Source organism: Leishmania mexicana, chromosome 5 (genome assembly GCF_000234665.1).
Source record: "Leishmania mexicana MHOM/GT/2001/U1103 complete genome, chromosome 5".
Taxonomy (NCBI): domain Eukaryota; phylum Euglenozoa; class Kinetoplastea; order Trypanosomatida; family Trypanosomatidae; genus Leishmania; species Leishmania mexicana.
Genome location: NC_018309.1, coordinates 318,260 through 337,788, shown reverse-complemented (window position 1 = coordinate 337,788; position 19,529 = coordinate 318,260). Strand labels below are relative to the sequence as shown.

General features: G+C 65.2%; 5 protein-coding genes across 5 annotated transcripts; all 5 read right to left on the bottom strand.

The window, feature by feature from the left end:
* Window positions 1-507: 507 nt before the first annotated feature.
* On the bottom strand, window positions 508-1,368 carry LMXM_05_0900 (surface antigen-like protein; the record flags this gene model as incomplete). The annotated part of the gene is made up of 1 exon (XM_003871931.1): window positions 508-1,368. The coding sequence occupies one exon, from the start codon at window positions 1,366-1,368 to the stop codon at window positions 508-510; it is 861 nt and encodes a 286-aa protein (XP_003871980.1).
* A 1,134-nt stretch (window positions 1,369-2,502) lies between these two features.
* Window positions 2,503-8,451, bottom strand: LMXM_05_0890 (conserved hypothetical protein; the record flags this gene model as incomplete). The annotated part of the gene is made up of 1 exon (XM_003871930.1): window positions 2,503-8,451. One exon carries the CDS (start codon window positions 8,449-8,451, stop codon window positions 2,503-2,505), a length of 5,949 nt encoding a protein of 1,982 aa, XP_003871979.1.
* A 1,395-nt stretch (window positions 8,452-9,846) lies between these two features.
* LMXM_05_0880 (conserved hypothetical protein) lies at window positions 9,847-10,452 on the bottom strand (the record flags this gene model as incomplete). Its single annotated transcript, XM_003871929.1, has 1 exon — window positions 9,847-10,452. The coding sequence occupies one exon, from the start codon at window positions 10,450-10,452 to the stop codon at window positions 9,847-9,849; it is 606 nt and encodes a 201-aa protein (XP_003871978.1).
* A 1,029-nt stretch (window positions 10,453-11,481) lies between these two features.
* LMXM_05_0870 (conserved hypothetical protein) lies at window positions 11,482-17,247 on the bottom strand (the record flags this gene model as incomplete). Its single annotated transcript, XM_003871928.1, has 1 exon — window positions 11,482-17,247. The coding sequence occupies one exon, from the start codon at window positions 17,245-17,247 to the stop codon at window positions 11,482-11,484; it is 5,766 nt and encodes a 1,921-aa protein (XP_003871977.1).
* A 772-nt stretch (window positions 17,248-18,019) lies between these two features.
* On the bottom strand, window positions 18,020-18,487 carry LMXM_05_0860 (conserved hypothetical protein; the record flags this gene model as incomplete). The annotated part of the gene is made up of 1 exon (XM_003871927.1): window positions 18,020-18,487. The coding sequence occupies one exon, from the start codon at window positions 18,485-18,487 to the stop codon at window positions 18,020-18,022; it is 468 nt and encodes a 155-aa protein (XP_003871976.1).
* Window positions 18,488-19,529: the final 1,042 nt, after the last annotated feature.

Below are 19,529 nucleotides of genomic sequence, written 5' to 3'. Positions count from 1 at the left end.
GATGTGTGTGTGTGTGTGTGTGAAGGGGGGAGGGAGGTGAGGACGCTGGCGACGCAACGCACCCGGCCGACCGGCCGACAAGAGAGCCAGGGAGGCAGCCAGGGGGAGAGGTGTGGAGCACATGTGGAAGGAATAGAGAGAGGGGTGGGGGTGGGTGGGTGGATGGGATGGTGGGGAGCAAGCACGGGTAGCTGCCACCAGTGCACCACCGCGGGTGGTGGTGGCGCGTAGCAAGAATGAGGCGGGAGGAAGAAGCACAAAAACCTATCAGACAATCGAAAACCAAATGTGAGGCATGCGTGCCGGAAAATGGCGGCGCTGGGCGGCGGCGGCAGTGTGCCCCCGCCCCCCGACACACACACACGGACAGAGAGAGAGGGACAAGGGAGTTGTACGTGAGCCACGCGCACTGACCGCCCTCCCTCTCCGTAACCAATCGATTGCCCATAGTCGTTTCCGTCGCGCTCGCTCGCTCTGCCTCTCCTTAGGTCGGTTCCCTCTCACGGCCTACGCGAGGAGCGACGCCAGCGCGACGAGAACGCCGGCCACGACTGTCGCGACGCTCGCGCGGCTGCAGCTGATCGCGGCGGTGTTCGGCTTGGCTTTACAGCTCATGTGCTGGACGGTGCACGTGTTGGCCGTCATGCAGTCCTGTGTGTTCACCTGGGGCTGGGTGCTGATTAGCTGCATCATCATGTACATGCTACTCGAGAACTCCGAGGGGAGGCAGCCGCAGAACTTACAGCCGGTGGTGTTGAAGGAAACGGCACCAAAAGTGGCAAGGCTCGCCGGGATGGAGCCCTTCATCAGGCTGTTGCCGGTGAAGTGCATGTACTGGAGCGACTTCATGCTCTTGGCGTCCCAGGCCGGCAGGTTGCCGCACGCCTTCGTGTTTGACACGTCCAGAATCACGAGATTGGCGAGGTTGTTCCACGCCTGCGGGATGGTGCCCTGCAGCGACGTGTTCATCAAGTACAGCTCCTGCAGCTGCCTCAACTGGCCGTAGTGCTCCGGAAAGGCGCCGGTGAGCTCGTTGTTCCCCATGAGGTTGATGGTGATCACACGCACGTTGGCAGGTTTGAAGCCCGCCTTGGAGCCGTAGCCGGGAATGGTGCCGGTGAGGCCGATCTTGGGGAGCAGCATTGTCACCGTCTGCTTAACGGTGTCGCAGGAGATGCCCTCGTACTTGCAAATATCGTTGCCGGACCACACGTACTTGAGCGGGTACTTGCTCGACCACAGTTTCACGAAGTACTGCGTGCTCCCGTCGGAGATGGTGGCGGCGGTGGCGGTGGAAACGACGCAGAGCACCGCGAGCATGGTGGCGAGAGCCGCCACGCGGGTAAGTGCATCTCGGGTGTTGGCCATTGCTGAACCGGAGTGGGAGGGGTGGGGGGGGGGAGGCGGTGACGAGGTAGGGTGGGGAGCAGAAGATAACAGTCTACGACGGGGAGGAGGAGAGTGACGTGGTCGACTGGCGAGACGCAGATTTTGTGAGGAGCAGGCGCCAAGCGGGCACGTGTGCGTGTGCGTGTGCGTGGGTGTGTGAGCGCTCGTGCGAGGGTGTCGCAACGCCAACAGCACAGATGTGGGGGTAGGGTGGGGAGGAAAGGCGAGGGGGAGCACGCGATGCAGAGAATGGGGGCGAGACAAGAAATACGAGTACAGATGCACATGACCATGACATGGCGCGCTGTCGGCAACGATGAGGTACCCCTCTGGCCTATCATCTACCCCCCCTTTGCCTCGGAGGAGGACAGCGCATGTGGATGTGTGTGTGTGTGTGTGGACGAGAGGATGGGCGAGGTGCCCATCGAATCATACGGGCTCTCCTCGATTTGCCTCACCCCGTCCCCATTCTCTTGTTCCGCACCACCTTTCCACGCAGCCTGGCTCTTCACGAAGTCGTGTGTGGTTCAGGTTATTGCAGTGCGCATCGTTGCGCTGGGGAGGAGAAGGGGGAGGGGGAGGGGGGAGGTCTGCCCATCTCCGTTCGCCGCCACACAGCGGCACAAGGAAATGGCCGCCGAGAACGCGATGGCACGACACACCGAGGAGGACGGGTGGGCGCGTGCTGAGGGGTGATATCAGCGGACGACCCTCTCCACGCACGTGCCCTCCCTCCCTCCCTCCCTCCCCCCTCCCTCCCTCTTCCGCCCTCTGCGTGCCACGCACCAATCGAGTGAGTAGGCAGCCGATGTACCCAACAGACACAGGCAAGACACCCATCCAGAGACACACAGATGGGGTGGGGGTGGACGACGGGGCACAGCTGTGCTGAGCACGCATGGAGGGTCCACAGACACGTAAAGTAGACACACGGCTAAGCGATGCCCACACGGTCAGTCATCCACATCCCGGTCTCACCATCACGGAGCGCACACCACTGGACATTACCCACGACCCTCCCCTCACACTTTCCACGCGGGAGTCTCTCCCTCTCTCCCTCCCTCTCTTCCATATATATATATAGTTGTTCGTTGTGCGTTGTCACCGTCTGCCCTATAGCGGTAGGGTGAGTAGCGCGCGCTGCTTCGCAATCAGCTCCGTCAGGGAGGGCAGCGTGCGCCTCGGCAGCCCCAAGACATTGCGACGTGCCGCTTCAATCTTGACTTGCCGCTCCAGCTCGTCGGCAATTTCGTCCTTCGCGGCTGCAGAGAACGGCGTGGTGGCGCCGCCGCGCAGCAACTGCGCAACGTCGCCGTCCACCACGTGGTGCGACAGGTGCGACGCCGGCGGCAATGGAGGGGGCGGGCCGAGGAGCGGGCGCATATGCGAGTGCAGGAGCGGCTGCAGGTAGGCCGCCAGAGCGCCATCCTCCTCCGAGAGCAGTGGCACGTACGCGCCAATGCTGCCGAGTGCAGTGCTGTAGTACACAATATTCGTTGCAAGAGCCGCGTCGGTGCCTTGCGAGGGGTCGTACGGCTGCACATGCAGTGCTGTCACGAGCTCGCCGACGTGGTGCCGCGCTACCTCGCGGAACGTCTGCTTGGTGCGCAGGTACGTCTCCTCGGCGAGGAGCTCCGCCTCCTGCAGCTGGTGAACGGGCTGCGCGAATTGTGTGCGCGTGGTCTCAGGGATGCGCAAGAACACGACGGTGCCAAAGCGGTCCGACGCGGCGATGGTGCGCTCGTCCACAGCAACAACACTCGTGATGTGCCGCGGTACGCTGTCGGTCATGATCTGCAGTAGAAACGATGGCGTGGCGGCGGTCGTCGCTCCTGCTGCACCACGCGCAGCCGAGGGGGCGGGGTGCCCAGGCTGCAGCGCGGCAATGAACACGGAGGCGTTCACGGTGCCGCAGATGATAAGCAGCTGCTTCTCCCGCGCCATCCGCATGCCTTCGGCGTCCCCGTACGGGCACTGGTAGAGGTCGGCAGCAAAGAAAGATACGTTCCGCGCGTTCAGGTTCCGGCTGCCCGGCGGTGACGCGAAGACGTAGTCGATGGCGGTGATGCGCTGGCCGGGCGTATTGGTGAGGTGGCGGCGGCGCAGGAGGTGCTCCTTGCCCCACGAGTAGATGCGCAGCCCCTGTGCCGCGCCCATGCCGACAAGCAGAATGCCCACCGGCTCGCAGATGCACAGCGCGGAGGGGTAGTCGGGCTTCGCATCCTCACCCACGCCGTTGCCTCCGCCGCCAGCGGCAACAGGACTGCTGTTGGGACCGGAGCGACGATCCTTGCCGCTGCCGCTGCTGCCGCCGCCGCCGCCGGTCTCATCCGGCCGCAGGTACGTGCTGTGTAGCAGCTCCAGCCTCAGCAACACATCAGCGCCACCACCGCCAGCGCTGCCGCTGGCACAGCGGAATGTGCGCAGGAAGCCATGCCGCCACGCCGCGGCGGTGCCACAGCCAGCTCCGTGCGTGTACGAAGATGCCGTGCCGACAACGACGACCGGCTCGCGACCAAACTCCTTGAAGAAGCTCCCGACGGCAACGGAGGTGATCGCTTCGTTGGGCTCGAAGTGGATGGGCGGCAGCAGGCGCTGGGCATCCCGGTGGTAGAGCTGCAGCGTGCTGTGGTATGCGTTCGGACGTCCAAGGGAGCGCTGTGGCGCCGTGTACGGGATGCCGCCGTATAGTCCCTCGGCGTAGAGTGCACCGCGGTCCTCGGCCTGCGTGGTGTCCGCCATGCGAGCCGTGAGGAAGGCTCGATCCTCGGCGCGGTGCCGCTCCACCTCCTGCCGGCCATGGCTGCGGTGCTCGACACCGCAGAGAATGAGGTACGCTGGCCGTGTTGGGTGCTGCAGGAGCCGGCGACCCGCCAGCGGCAGCGGATGGTGCTGGAAGCTGTACTCAACACCGCCCGAGCCGGGGCCACCGCCGCCGCCTCCACCAGCGCCACCACCACCGGCGCCGATATTGGACACGTAGAGGGCCAACTCGCGGTTCTGCACGGCGATGACCACCTCCTGCTGCTGCTCGCGGGGAACGAGGGTGATGGACTCGACCACGGCAAGAGGGTTCTCGTCCTCCACATTCGCGCTGTCCTGCGTCCCAGAGGCCGCCGCGTCGCTGCCGTTCGCGGCCGCAGCGCTGACCCGCGACGGCAGCACGAACCGCGCAAACGACGTCGGGCGCGTGGGAAAGCTGTACGGCGCCATCCTGACCGTCCTCTCCTGCATCTCGCACCGCCACGTCCGCTCGCCGGAGACGACGTAGCAGAAGCTCTCGCCATCGCCCGCGACGACCTGGCACGGGCGGGAGCCACACCACAGCTCCGCCGTCGCTGTCACCTTCGCGGACGACGGGTTCAGCTCGCACCGCGTTACCATACCGTCACTGTGGCCGACAAACAGGAATAGCTGCCGCCGCCCTGCCACCGCCGCCATCCCGCCACGCGCCCGGTTGCCGCCTCTGCCGCCGCGCGGGCCCGCGCCACCGATCAGCGCCGCCGCCGCGTCACTGCCCCCTCGCGTGTCGCCGAGGTAGGTCAGAAGAAGAGAGGTGATCGTCACCTCGGCTGCCGACGACGCGCCGCCGTCCGGGCTGCCGCTGCGACGGCACGTGATCTTCTCTAGAGGCTCGCGCAGCTTGCGGGGGTGGACAAGGTATACCTCCTGGTTCACCGTCGCGATGGCCGCGAGCTGCTCCGTCTGAGCCGCAGCCGCCGCAGCGGCGGCCGAGGCGGCCGCAGCGGCCGCTGCCGAGCTTGGCGACGCGGCACTCGAGTTCCACAAGAGCGCCTGCAGTTCGCGCTGGAGGGCTGTTGATACGGCGCTTGCCGGCGGCTGCAGCAGGGCCACAACGGGCGCCAGCGGGAAGGTGGGAAGGACGTCGCGTTGCTGAAGCTCCGTGCCTGCCAGGCCAAAGTCGAAGCTGGCGATGCCGCCGCGCTGATGGAACGACAGAAGCACCGTCGTCGGGGTCACCGCGGCAGCGAGGACGGTGCTGCCGTGCGGATGCGTCCAGCTCGCTGGCACGACCGATGACGCCCCTGCGCCATCGCCGCTGCCGTGCACTCTTCTGCCGGCTGCGTCAAGTCGACCCCCACCACCCGCGGCGGTGTCGACGCAGCTCAGCACGTTGATTCCACGGGGGGTAACCTGCACGTAGCCGCAGCCGTACTGCAGCGTCGTCGCGGCGAGCGTCCGCTCTGCGGTGATGAAAGACGAGCTGGTGTCCTGCTCAACCGTGCTACCGATGCGGTACACCGTCGTGCCCTGGCGCGTGCACAGCAGCACACGGTCGGTGCAAACCTGGTCGCGAGCGCCGCTGACGGTCGCGGCGAGCTGGCGAAGCGCCTTCAAGCGCTGCGCGTGCTGACGCGCCGCACCACCAGTGCCTCTAAGCGTCTCCTCGTCAGCCCTTCGCGTGACGGCTGCAGCCGCGGCTGCTTCGATGGCAGCCTGCTGCTGGCGCGCCAGGGACTGCATCGACAGCGCAGAAGGCAGAGGAATGACGAAGCTGAAGACGGTCGGGAGCATCTGGCGGCCCTCTAGCTTCGCGGCGTAGCCGTAGCGAGCCTGCACGAGCACGCTCTCGCCACCACGCCCGCCGACGTAGCTGAAGTAGATCTCCGGCTGCTCACTCGACTGCTCCGGCGCAGGCACCGGCGGCGGCCCACCACCAAAACCGGTGAGGTGGTCGGTGCCGTCCGACGCCATCGCCGCGGCGGAGGTGGAGGCGGTGAGGTGGGAGGTGAAGCTGGTAATAGCCGGCGTGTTCGGAAAGCTCTGTAGCTGGACGACGTGCTGAGGACGGCGGTGTGGCTGGTAGACCTTGATGACGCGCACCTCCATTGGAGTCTTGAAAGCCGGCGCCGTGGCTGTGGAGGGGGCTGGTGGCCGCATGGCGGCGGCGCTAGCTGCAGCCGACGCCATGTCGTCTCCGTCGCCATCTGTCTGCTCCTTCTTGATACGTGGCAGCGTGGGCGACGCGGCGCTGCCGCTGCTTGTCGCCGGCGCCGTCGGATCCTGCGGCTCTGGCTTGACAGCCGCGCCGGCGGCCTCCGAAGCGCGCGGGCGCTTGCGATCGGCGCCGTCGCCCTCCTTCACAGCACCGCCCTCCACCCCCTCTGCCTTCGCCTTCTCCGCCTTGTTTGACGACGGCATCTGCAGCGCCATCGGCAGCGCCCGCTCCCGCCGCACGCGCTTCACGATGTACTCGCGATCCGCCGTGTAGCCGTTGCTCTTGACTTTGTACAGCCCATGCAGCGGGCCTGCCTCACTGCCCATGAAGAGAAAGCCGCGCCGGAAGAGTGCCATGGCCGACGATGGCGGCAGCGTGTCGAAGTAGTGCACCGACAGCGGGTTCGGAACGGGCGGCAGCGTCGGAGCCGGCGCAACACCGCCGTTCGCCACTTGCTGCTGCTGCTGCTGCAGGAAGAACTCTGGGTTTGCCTGCGCCAACTCGCGCGTCCGAAGCGCCTCGTAGGCGCGCTGCACATCACCGGCCTCCAAGAAGACACGGTACACGTCACCCTGCTCGTCTTGCAGCAGCATGAAGAAGCGGCGACCGAAGCAGGTCAGCGTGTGCTGAATGATGGAGGGGTCGTACAGGATCTCCGTGCAGTCGAGGCGGCGCGGAAAGGCGTAGGTGCACTTGAACACGCCCACGCGGCCATTCGCCGCCGCAGCGGAGTTCTGCTGCTGCGTGGCGGACACATCGTACCAGATCAGCTCTGTGTCCGTGCAGACAAGAACGCCGCCTGGGCCGTACGGCGCGGCCGGGACAGCGATGAGCCGGTGCGCCGTCGCTGGGACGTGCACGAGCTGCGTCCGCTGCACCTGCTTCAGGCTCGGCACGTAGGCGTAGAGCACAAAGTGCTTGTGGCGCTGAACAACCGCGTTCGGGCCTCCGCTGCTCTTGAGGAAGGTGCCACCGCTCGCCTCGGCTGCGGCAGCTGCGGCGTTCGCGGGGTTACTGGCGGACGCAGCGGCGGCGCCGCGTGCTTCGATCACCTCCTCCTCGAGCACGGCGAACACGGCGTGGTCGAGGTAGCCATCAAGGGCGCAGACAGAGTACAGGACGGTCTGGCGCTGCATCTCGATTGGCGTGCCGAGGTTGATGACGCCGTTGGCCCGCCGTGCTTTGGCCGACCGCCGGCGCCGAGCAGCACGAAGCTCGCGACCCGTCACTGGGACGCGGCGCTGGTGCTCGCCAGCATCGTTGTCGTCACCTTCTTCGTCTTCGTCATCTCCGTCAGCGTCGCTTTCCGCGTCATCGTCGTCGTCTTGCCCGACGTTGACGCTCTTGACCGGATCCCAGGTCTCGTTGACGGTGATGGGCACGAGCGTCTTGGTGCGCATGAGCGCAGTAATCAGGAGCGCCGTGCCGGCGGGGTCGACCGCCATGCGGGCACCAGGGACGGTCAGCCGCGCCCCGCTCCGGCCCAGGCACACCTCGCTCACCTTGATGAAGCGGCCCTTCAAGGACGTGGTCACGAGCATCGTGGCACCGCCGCTAGCGCCACTGTTCCCACCAACACCTTCGTTGCCCTCGTCGCTGTCGTCACCATAGGACAGCCGCGTCGGCACCGGCGGCTCGTCCAGCTGGTACCGCAGCAGTGTCACGTAGCCCGTCTCACTCGTGACGGCGAGGTAGTGTATCCCACTGCGGTGCGCTGTGGTGGTCGCGTCGTCGAGTACGGCGGCCATATTTCCGCCCAGCGACGAGGCGCTGCTTGCGCCACCGGCCTTCGCCATCGACGAGGCGCTTGTCGGCACCGCCACCGCAGCGTACACGGGCGACATCAACGGGGTGCGGCAAACACACTCTACGCCGCCGTTGGCGTTCTCCGCGTAAAGTCGCCACAGCTCGAGCACGTTGTGACGAATCAGAGCGAGATCATTCGCGTCCGGCAGCGTGAAGGAGCCCTCGATGGCGTGGGTGACATTCTGCGTGGGGATCAAGGTCTGGTGGTACAGCAGTGTTTCGTTCACCGGCACGACGGCGGCGGCGGCGTCCGCACCGGTGCTGCCATCCTCTCCCGCCACGCTGTGGTGGTTCATGCCGTCCACCCTTTTAAGATTAAGCTGCAGAGTGCCCAATAGCGCGCTACGCAGGGCACGTGTTGACTGCGTGTGGGCGTGTGTGTGTGTGTGTGTGTGTCACACGGACACGGATGGGCAGGTAGGCGAGTCACCCGCTACGTTGCGTGCGGCCTGCCTCCTCCCCGTCTCCCCCCCGTTTTCCGAGAGGTCTTATCGGTCCTTCTATTGTTACGGTATTTCGAACGAGGCGTTGCTTTTGTGCGATATGTGTTGGGCGCGGGGCGGCTACGGGAGGTAACACGGCGACGACTGTGGCATGTGACAACGAGAGGGAGGGAGGGAGGAAGGGGTGATGGCGGTGGTGGTGGCAGAGACATGGATGCGAGTAGATCGACTCATCCACTGGAAGAGGTGACGGGTACAGCCATGACACAGCAGCAGCAGCAGCAAATCGAAGGAGGAGGGGAGCCAAGCCCGCTGAGGATAAGGGCGCGCATGCGCTCGCGGCTCAGAACACCTTCTCCCTTTCCTCTGTCTCTCCATCTTCGCTGCTTCGCCTACTCTGTCGCACATGCTTGCGTGGCGCACCTTTACGAACCCTCTTCGCAGGCACATCAGGGGGGTGCCCGAGCACCCCCTCCGTCGTGATGCACGCCCCCGTCCGCGCGTATCGGCGGAGGGAGGGGCGAGGGGTCTGCTACAGGACGAGTAAGGCGCAATAGAAAAAGAAAGGGCCGAGGAGGAAGAAAGGGGCGGCGGTGGTGGTGGTGGCGCACTGGCGTTGGGGATTGCAGCGGTGATCGTGACGAGCGAGACAACGGCACCCACAGTCACGGCGCGAGTGATACGGGTGCTCAGTCTGTAATCTGTCGTTGGTCTGCCTGCTTGTGTGTGGGTGTGTTGCGAGAGAGTGGCGGTCACGCGTACGAGTCGAACAAAGGCCGAGAGAACGACGGGGAGGGCGAGAACCAAGCGACGACAGCACAGCACAGCACCACACCGCACACACACACACACACACACACATACTACTCACGGTTACGTCAGCCCTCCAGTGCATCACGGGCCACCAACGTCCTTGTCGACGTGGTCCAGGTCCGGTGCGTACTTCCCCCTTGCAACGTACGAACAGCCGCGCAGGAAAAGACGGCGCACGCATGCCTCGTGGAGGTGCGCGATGCCACGCATACTACCGCACCGCGAACACGTTCCACTTCTCCATACCTTTCCGCGTTAAATGTCTTTTTTGTTTTTGAGCGGGTCGAGAAAAAGGGACGGCGCGGAGGCGTCTTCGCTGTCACGCACACACGCACGCAGAAGCGGCGATATTGCCGTGACCTTCGCCATGTCCTCTGTCGGTCCCTCTCCTCGGTGGCCGCACCTATCGCCCACCCCTTCCCCTGTGACGCCGACTTAGCTGCTCTTGGACAACGTTGTCGGCCGCTTCAACATCGCCAGCGCATCTTGGCGAATCTCCTTCTCCGTCGGGAGCGCCAACACTTCTACCGCGGCATCGCCGCTGCCTTCCGCGTCAGCCTTGGCGAGCCGCTTGCGCTGCGAGGCCAGCACCGGGGTTGGGATGTCCCACGTCTCTGTGCCGATCACGCGCATCGTGTACCAGAAAAGCGTGATGGCGAGCGCACCAAGGGTCAGGCCAATGTAGTTGGCGTAGCGCCGTTCATCGCCATAAAGCCAGTCACGGTACATGCCCGTTTCATCGAAGGTGCCCTCGCCTTGAGTCTCGCGCAGGCGGTAGTCCTGGCCACCGGCGACGTTCGTCACGAGGTTCGCGTTCTTCCAGCGGACGGAATTGTGTAGCTTGTGCGTCGTCTTGTAGACCGGGAGGCTGTGGGCCACCGGCGGACCCTTGCGGGCGTTGCGCTCACCCGGTTTTAGGTCGAGGGGTCCCTCGAACAGCTCCTTGCGGAAGCCGCGCGACGGTGTCAGAAGAACCGCTGCCGAAGGAGAAGGTGAGGAGGACACCGATACGGCCACTGCGGCCAGGCTTACGCGCTGCATGGCTGCTCGTGTGTGGGCTAGTGAGTGATGGAAGGGGAGGAGGAGGAGGGGATGGGTGGAGGGCGCACCTTCGGGTGTGCTCCGTAACGTAGTGGTGCTGGCGGTAAGGTCGGCAAAGGGGCTAATGTCTTGATGTAGGTGTTGCGCGTGTGCGGTGAGGTACTGCCCGACGATGATGTGCGTCACTCAGCTGCTACGGTTTCTGCTGTTCACCTTGAGGGAGGGGAGGGGGGTAGGCGAGAGAGATGTACTCGAGCGAAGGCCTGTCGTAGAAGGTGACAGTGGACCGCCAGAGAGGCGCGGGAGGGGGTGGTGGTGGTGGTGATGGTGAGGGGGGGGGGCACCAGGCATGTCGCGTGCATGGAAGCGTTTTTTCGGAGCGGCTCGCGCGATTGATTTGGTTTGGCCCGCCTCTGATGCCACCGTCGCCGGGGGACCCTTCTCACGATCCTCATCGCCCGCTGCACATGACACGGCGCGTCCATTGTAGCTGCCGGCGGTGTGTGTATGTGTGTGTGTGTGGTGCAGCCCCCGTAGTCGTGTGGTTGCGTGTAGGCCGCCCACCGGGAACACAAGAGTCGATTTCGGTTATCTTCGTCGGTGGTGCTTGGCTTTGGCCATCGCGTGATGGATGGGGTTTCCGACGTCTGCGCCACCGCCCCCCCCCTCCCCCCTCTCCCGGCTCACACCACTCAGGAGGCGGCGACATGCCGCAATACACGCCCATGTCGCGCATGCATGTGAAGGCCGGTGGGGGGGGGGTTCGGAGGCGGAGCGCAAAGGACATCGGCAGAAGATGACGTCGAGGTGATGGAGAGGTAGGAGAGACAAGCATATAATCTATGAGATTCGGGCAGCGGTCGCGGTGGCCTCTGCCCATGCTGCGCGTTGCACCTCCACCGCCGCGCCAGCGCTTCTAGGTGCGGGAGTGCCGCCTGGGTATTTTGCGAGCTCTCGCAGCTCTTGTGTCCCGCGGCGAGGACGGCAGTGTCGGCGCTGAGGTGCCTCTCCCACTGCTGCTGCTGCTGCTTAGGAGGTGTGTGGCGTCGCCACTGGGGAACGGTACACCAACGTGCCGCCCTCTTCCACGAAAACCTCGCTGCGGCGCCGACGCACCACGCGGCGCACGAGGACCCTGTGCCTGTGCGTAGTGGATGACGGCGACGGTGAGGCCCTGACGGCGCGATTGTAAGATTGACGGTCGTGCTGTGAGGAGGATCTGCTGCGGTGGGGGCGAGGAGCCAGCAGCTCTCCGGCGCGGCCGCGGCCGCTTCGCGAGGAGCGACCGCTCGGATGGGGAGTAGGCGATGTGCCACGCGGCTCCTGCGCCGCGGAGGGCATGCGCGAGCTAAAGTTTACAGAGGAGGGGGAAGAGTTCGGTGACGTAGCGGCCGCCGGAGGGGTGGCGTGGCGCATGTATGCGGTCGATAGCGCCCTCGGCGCCACCGCATCCGATTGTTCGCTGCCCGCGCTTCCCACACGCTGCGATGGGCGCTGCGCCGGACCCCGGCTTTTCGGCAGTGGCAAAGACGACGACGACGCGGATGCCACGGAGGAGGGGGAGGATGCTGAACCCTTTCGCGCCGCCTCAGCAGGCGAGCGGTGATGCGGGTGGGCCTGCTGGTACGATGAACGAACGTCCGCGCTGGCTTTGCAGCTTCGTATCGCGTGCGTGGCCCTTTGATGTGCCTCGAGCAAGCCCTCCCTCCCCGAGTGCATGAGCTCGTCGAGGCTGTGAAGACCCGTGGCCGGCTCGCCGGAGCGAACAGACTTTGCGGCGGACGCGTTGACAGTGACAAGGTATGGCTGCTGCTGCTGAGACCACTGAGGTGAGCGTGGAGTTGGCACCTCCGGCAGGCGCATCGGCTGTTCCGGCAGCTCCACTTCGCGGTCGACGGATACGGAGTGCTCGCTGCACAACACCGCTACAGACACAGAGTCGGCGCGCTGATGGCGCCGCTGCCATTTCACATGTCGCTGCGGTGAGTCCTCTGCGTTGGCATCGATCGGAGGGGCGGCTGCCATCTTGGGTGCTCTAGGAGACGGGCGTCTGTGAAGCATGCGACTGCTGGCACTCGCTTGGGGCCAATGCGACGGTCTTGGCTCACCGCTGGCGAGACCCGTGGCGCCAGCGCCGTCCGTGTGCCGCGATGGCGGCTGTGACGTCACCCCACATGAAGCAATAGATTTCGACGCCGCTGACTTCTCTGACATTGGGCGTGACGCCGGTTCATGTGCGTCGTTGTTCGCCCCTGTTGCGAGCGACGGCGGACGGCGCGGCAGAGGACTGCCTTCACTTTCCACGGCGCCACTAGTGTCGCCGCTGCCGCCATGGCCCACTCGATGGCTCGCTGAAGCTGTCGTTGCTTCCACCGCATCGGTGCCGGTCTGGAGAGGAGAGGCGTGTTCGTGATGCCGGGCGGTGTCGTGACAAGTGGCGCCTGCTGAACCGCGTTCACTGAGGCGAGGACGCTGCTGGGGGCCCACCTCCACAACCACCGCTATCTTACGTGGCGATGTCCCAGGAGCAGCACCGCGAGTGTGGTGGAGATCCGTGCCCGAGGCAGCGACGTCATCATTCTGCCTCGGTGACGACGATCCCGGGTGCACACGTGCCCGTGCCTCTGCCGACGCGGACAAGGAGCACGGCGGCGGCGGTGACACATGACGCCTCGGCTCCCGCTGCGGCTGCTCCAAGTTGCGCAGCTGCAGGCGACGCGTATCGCTGAGAAACGTAGACGAGGAGACGGGGCGGGTGCCGGACGTCGAGGCGGAGGCGCGACGCAACTCGCGTGCTGCCGCGTGTGGCGCCTGAGGCGACGACAAGGCAGCGGCGCCAGCTCGCCCAGCTGCGGACGTTCCGTGGGCGCCAGCGATAGATAGGGAAGGGCCTGCCTGGATATAGGACGAGTACGTCGCTGTTCCCCTGAGAGCAGGGGCATCGTCGCCCGAGCTGGAGGACTCCAAGGCAGTTGAACGCGTCACTTGTGGTGACGTACGGGCCTCCGTGCGGGGATCGCTACGCGCAGGCACTGCGCTGAGTGTCGTTTCGTTTTTCGTGCAGCCTCCTAAAACCTTTTTCCCTGGCCGCGATGTGTGGGTGAGAACAGGGCAGGCCGCATCTGCGTGACACAGGGGTGCTGGGGGTTTCTGGAGAATGGGGTAACGTACGCTCGATGGCGACTGGCTGTGATCGCCGGCGTGCGGCTGTGCTGCGGCAAGAGTGACAAATTTCGTTCGAAGAATGGGCGATGCCGCGTGTGGTGGCGGGGAGGAGGGACTCGACACCGTGGAGTAGGGCGTGGCCAGCGTGGCGGCGATGTCAGGGGTGCTTAGATTGGGCATGTTAAGTGCTTCATTCTTGTTGGGCTGCGAAGGGAGTGGCAAGTAGGTCGGCGGCGCTGCCCCACTCCCACCAGAGAACGGCGCTACTCGTCCATCACCGTCGCCGGTGTTGCTATGTCGGCTCGCGGTGTCGTTCGTCGTGTCGCGCACATCCCACGAGAGGTACGACGTCACGCTCACTTCCCGCAGCGCCGACATCGGCTGGGAGTCCGGCACGGATTGTGCAGAGACAGACAAGATGGCCGAGTACCGCTCCATCCCGCTGCATGTGCGATGCCGCGGACTATCGCCGTCGTCGTGGGTCAACTGCGTGGCCGTGTCAGCGTCCATCGGAGAGCCGCCGTTGTGGCGGTGGCGCCGGGACGGCAGGGATGTTGACGATGGCGACGCCTTCCTTGGAGAACCAGGGGCTGAGACACTGCCAACGCGGTCGGTGTCGTTCGCCAGCCGCCATGCGTCCGCTGACACATGCGAGGATGCTTCAAGGGTGAGGGCAGATAGATGCGCTCGTGGCATGGTGACTGGTTGTTGCGGCGCCCGGGCCGTGGACTCGCCGACCCGCAGCCACTCCTTGCTGGCGCGCACAGCGGCCAAGGTAGTGGGACTCTTCTCTGTCGCCGCTCGCCGACCCTCCGAGAGGAGTGCGCTGTGCAACCCGTCCAGGCCGGAGGATGACCCATCGGTGCATGGCACCTCGAGCCCCTCACACGAAGCCGGCGAGCAGAGGGAGATTGGGTCTACTGGGGAGCGTACCAACTGCGGTGTCCGCGGAATCCCGGCATCGCCGCGTGGCGTGGTAGCGGTAGAGGCCCGCTCTGAGCCACGGATGAGACCGGCGGACCTGTCATCATCGTCAGTGGAGGAGCTTGTGACATTATCTGTGCTCGAGGCGCCCCGATCCGTGCGCCGGATGTGTGACTGCGGAGGCGTGCACGGAGACTGCTGTGGAGGGTGTGGCGACGTCGGCGGTGTGGATACGGACCACGGTGCCGCTGCTTTCGCCGACGCCCCGCCGTCTTGTGCACCGCTACCATGCGAAGGTCGCCTCACGCTGCTCGGCAGTGGGCGCGTGCGCAGGCCGGGGTCCGCCAGCGTCGTCTGCAGCGACGAAGCGGACAGCTGCAGCAGCCTTCGGTTCACGCCGTGGGGGCCACCAACCGGATACGTGATCGGTCGCCGTGGCAGATGTCCACCCTGCAGCTGCGGCAGCCGCGTCTGGCGCTGCATCTCCTCTTCCGTCAGCGACTCGGCACCGGCCGGCACCGCAGGAAGCCCCTCGCCATGCCGCGCACTGCGGTCGATAAACGGGCTGGCATACGTGTCGGGGTCCGGCAGCTCCACGGCAAGCAGATCTGCAGGCGACGGCGTTGGGGGCCGCGCTAAAACCGCAGTCGGCGCTTGCTCTTCGCGTGTGGTGAGTCGGTCAACGAGGGCCTGACGAAGCCGCAACCACCGCTGCTCCAGCTCCTGTAAGGCGCGTGCGCGGGCGGCGCACACGACTTCCGGGGTGGGGCGTAGCAGCACGATCGAGTGTGTTTGGCTCGCAGGGCCCGCCAGAATGGTGTAGAGGGACAGCGGGCTGGTGGACAGGGTGCTGCGGCGCAGCACTGCCGTGCTGGTGGCGGTGGGGGCGTCTGTGAAGGACGTCATCTGGGAGGCGGCGCGACGACTGTCTGCACTGGCGCCGCCAGCACCACCAGCAGCCGTCGGTGCTGCCGTGAAGGCGTAGTTGAGGTCGGACAGCACCGGCGGCAGTGACGAGGGCAGAAGCAGAGGGTACTGGTCCTCCGCCATGGAGGAGGATATCTCAGATGGCGAGAGGGTGCCGCGGCGATTAGCCACGATCCCATGCCCGCTTGCGCTGCTGCCGGATCCACTACCCACGCTGATGCTCCGCACTGCATCGCTGTCTCGCATCGTTGCCACCCTCTTGCGCGCGTCCGAAGACGTCATCGCGTCGACATGAACGACGGGGTCGATGGACAGACCAAAGGCCTCACTGGTTTCATCAACGGTGTAGACCACATCGACAACGATGCGCAGTGGACTTGCCAGCGCCAAGGCGAGGACCGGCTCAAACCGCTCATACCGCTGCAGCTGACCGAGGCCGTGGAAGGTGTCCTGCAGACATGCCGCACCGGTGAAGAGCGCTCGTGTGCGGGTGATGTGTGCCGGCCAGTACAGCTCGTGGCCCAAGGCGCTCTCAGAAGCATCGGCAGCGCTGCCGCCGCCACTGCCGCCGTCTTCTACGACTCCACCAGCACTCACCTCCGTAACTGCAGAGTAGGACTCGTCCACCGCGGCCGCCTCGGTGGCAGGTTCGGCGCCGTCTGCGCTACTCGCCAGGTTGCCGCAAAGCTTCACTGATGCTGCGGAATGACGGTCCCACACTCGATCGCGCAGCCGGTGCGGGGGCGCTTCCCTCTCATCCTGCTGCCGGCGCAAGTGCTCGTTCCACTGCTCACGCTTGCGCTCCTCGATACCGATGGAGCGCAGAACCGCAGCCATCTTGGCGGATGCCGTCTTGCCTTGGGGCCACCGCGCCAACACGCGCTGCGGCTGAAGCTGTGCGTGGCTGATGGCGCCACACGGATGCTGCGAGAGCGGCGACAACGACGCGGCTGCCGACGGCGGCGGCTCAGTCAACAGGTCTGCCACCCGCACCGGCTCCCACCGGACGCGTACCAGACACGAGTGAGCGCTGTAGTCTTTCACTGCCTCGGTGGTCGCGTGCTGACGCTGCGGCGTCGACAGCAGCTGCGACACTTCCATGGCCGCGTTGTGCATGTAAAAGTCTGCCGGAATGGTGCCCGCCGGTATCCGCCACAGCGTCGGGTACGATGGACGAACTGCTTCAGCGACGGAGAACGCCGCCGCAGTGGCTACTGCTGGGGCGGTGGCTGCGGTGTTCGATGACGACGCGGTCGCCAAAGATATCATGGCCTCTTGCAACTTTGGGTACTTCTGCGTCCACGTGTTGAGCACCGCACGGCGATAGGCGAGCTCCTGCGCGGTGCCCCACCTGTCCGCGTCTTCGTCTAAGAGCTGGCTCTGCTCCCACCGCTTCCACCCTCGCTCCTCCTGCCGCTTCGCGCGGCGGCGTCGGTACAGCTCTTCCAGGGTGGTCTGCAGCGCATCGGCGTCATCGGGAGTGGCCACGATATCGCGGACGGAGAACGTGGACAGCGACATTGAATAGAGAGAGAGGTACGGAAAAGCGATAAGCAGAGGGAGAGAGACCGCCCCAAAGACATGCGAAGCGATGGCGAGACGTGTGTAGGGCAGAGTGTGTGTATGTATGTATGTATGTATGGGAGGGAGGGGGGGGGGAGGCTGTCTGTGTGTCTGTGCGCGCAACACGAACCACGTGAGCGTGCAGAGGACCCTCCCCCTCGTCAAACTCGGCGCTCTCACGACCGCTTCCTCCTCTTTCTCACACCACACACACATGCAGGCTCTTGCTGGCTCAGGTGCACGTCTCGTCCAGAGCCCTCGCCTCTCCGCCGCGCTCCACGTGTGTATATCAAAAGGCAGGGGGAGGGGGGGGGACGGCTGGCGGAGATGGGAGGCGCTGTGAATGGCGGCGGGGGTGGAGGGGGTGGGGAGGTAGGGCGTACCTCTCGCCACGCGTCAGGGGGGGGGCAGGTATGCATCGTGTGTGTGTGTGTGTTAAGGATGGGGTCATGACGCCCATCGAGCGGAAAGACAGGAGGAGGAGAGGAAGAGGCGTTTGGGGGGGGGGAAGGAGAGACGTAGTCATCACCGTCGAGGCGCGTTCGTGCGAGCGCACCGCACACGGGAGGGGGTGGGGGTGGGGGTGCAGGCAGGCAGACAGATCTGGCGCCCATACGGGCGACACACGAGAGCGGCACCACCGTGCACCCCCACATCATTTCTTTCCCCTTGCCGCGTGTTGCGCCGGCTGTCACTGCCGACGTCGCGCACGCGCCGCCGCTCCACTCAGCAGGCGCGCTGGCAGCCCTCTTACCAGTGCAGTCTTTGACACTGCTCTTCGTTCTCGCTGACGCGGGGAGAAGTGTGACGGATCCCCCCCTCCCCCCGCCACCAGACACACACACACGCACACACAGAGGGGGAGGAAATACGAGGGAGACACACACGTACACGCACGCACAAGTCCGCTGCACACTCGCACCCTCCACCACCACAACGCATCAGCCACCGCCGCCGAAGCGCAGAGGCGGCGGACACTCCCGCACGCTCAAATCTCAGAGCGCGAGGGCTGGTGTGGAGGCACTGTATCCCACGACTGTGGGTAGCGCGGGCGCAGGCGAGTCCCATACTCGTCTTGGTACGCCGGCCCTGCTTCTGCCGCCGGCGGAACTTTAGGCCCAACAGACCCAACAAACTGCAGCTGCTCACGCAGCTCCTGCAGGCGCTCCGGCGACACTGCGCGACGCGGTCCGCGCAGCTGACGATCCACGCCATAGCGGCTGCTCTGCTGCGTGTCTGGCTCGTGGGTGGCGCCCTCGCTCACGCGAGGGGGCACAAAGGCAGCGGGCTGCGCGAAGGTTTTGATGCGGTAATAGGGCTCACGCAGGATGGCCTCGTTCACCTCGACGGTATCACGCTTTAGCCACTGCTGCTTGCGAGCCCACACCGGGAGCGGGTGGAGCAGCTCACGCCATGCTGTGCGGTAGCGACGCGGAACCGGAGAGCGCCGGAGCATAGTACTCGGGGGTGAAGATAAAGGATGGTATGTGTGTGTGTGGAGAGAAACATGAGTTATTCTCTGTGCCTAAGAGAGAGAGAGGGAGCAGCAGTACAAGCAACACTACTGAGTACCACGACAGTCCGCCACGACGATGTCTGCGGCGACGGCTACGATCACGGGACAGCGCGGGGAAGCGATGGGGCAGGGACGCCAGCGTACGTGTGTGTAAGTTGTTTGTATGCGTGAGCGTTGGGGAGGAGGAGAAGGTGCAGAGTGAGGGAGGGAGGGAGGGAGGGAGGGAGCGACAGAGAACGGCACACATGTGCATAGGCATTAGCGTAGTGCAATGGGCTGTGTGCATGTCTGCGGGTGTGCGCGTGGATGCCAGAGAGAGGATGGGATGGGATGGGGGAAGGGGAGGAGCCCGGCGCGCTACCGGAGTGAACGCGGTGGTGCCGCAGAAACCTGGAAACATGCCGCGGATGCCTCTGCGCGCACACGCATGGGGGCAGGAGGCGACATACGGGAGAGCGCGCACTTCCCATCCTCCATGCCTCCTCCCCCCGCCCGCCCGCCCGCCCGCCCGGACATCGTTATGCCGCGTGAAGCAGTGCGGCGGCGGAGACAGTTCAAGTGCCAACACACGTACACAAGGAGGAAGACGGCAATATCTAACGCGGCGAAAAGGGCCTTAAAAACAACAGCCACCCCGCAGCAACAACGCCAACGAGCAAGTGGTACGGATATGCATGTCGAATGCATACCGCGGAGACGGACATGGGGGGAGGGGAGGGGTGCGAGAGCGCGAGCGCGAGAGGGAGCACAGTGCCCACAAGCGCAGGAGGGCAACGACGGCGACCATCTCTCTTCATCCAGCCATCTCCTCCTCCCCCTCCTCTGTGTGACATCCCCGCCATGCTTCTAGTGCGCACCCTCCCCCTCCCCCAAACGTACACACTTACAGAGAGGGAAAGGGGGAAGAAGGGGGGAGGGAGAGAGACAATGACATGCACGCACCTAAACACCAGATGATATCCCCCCCAATACACACACACAC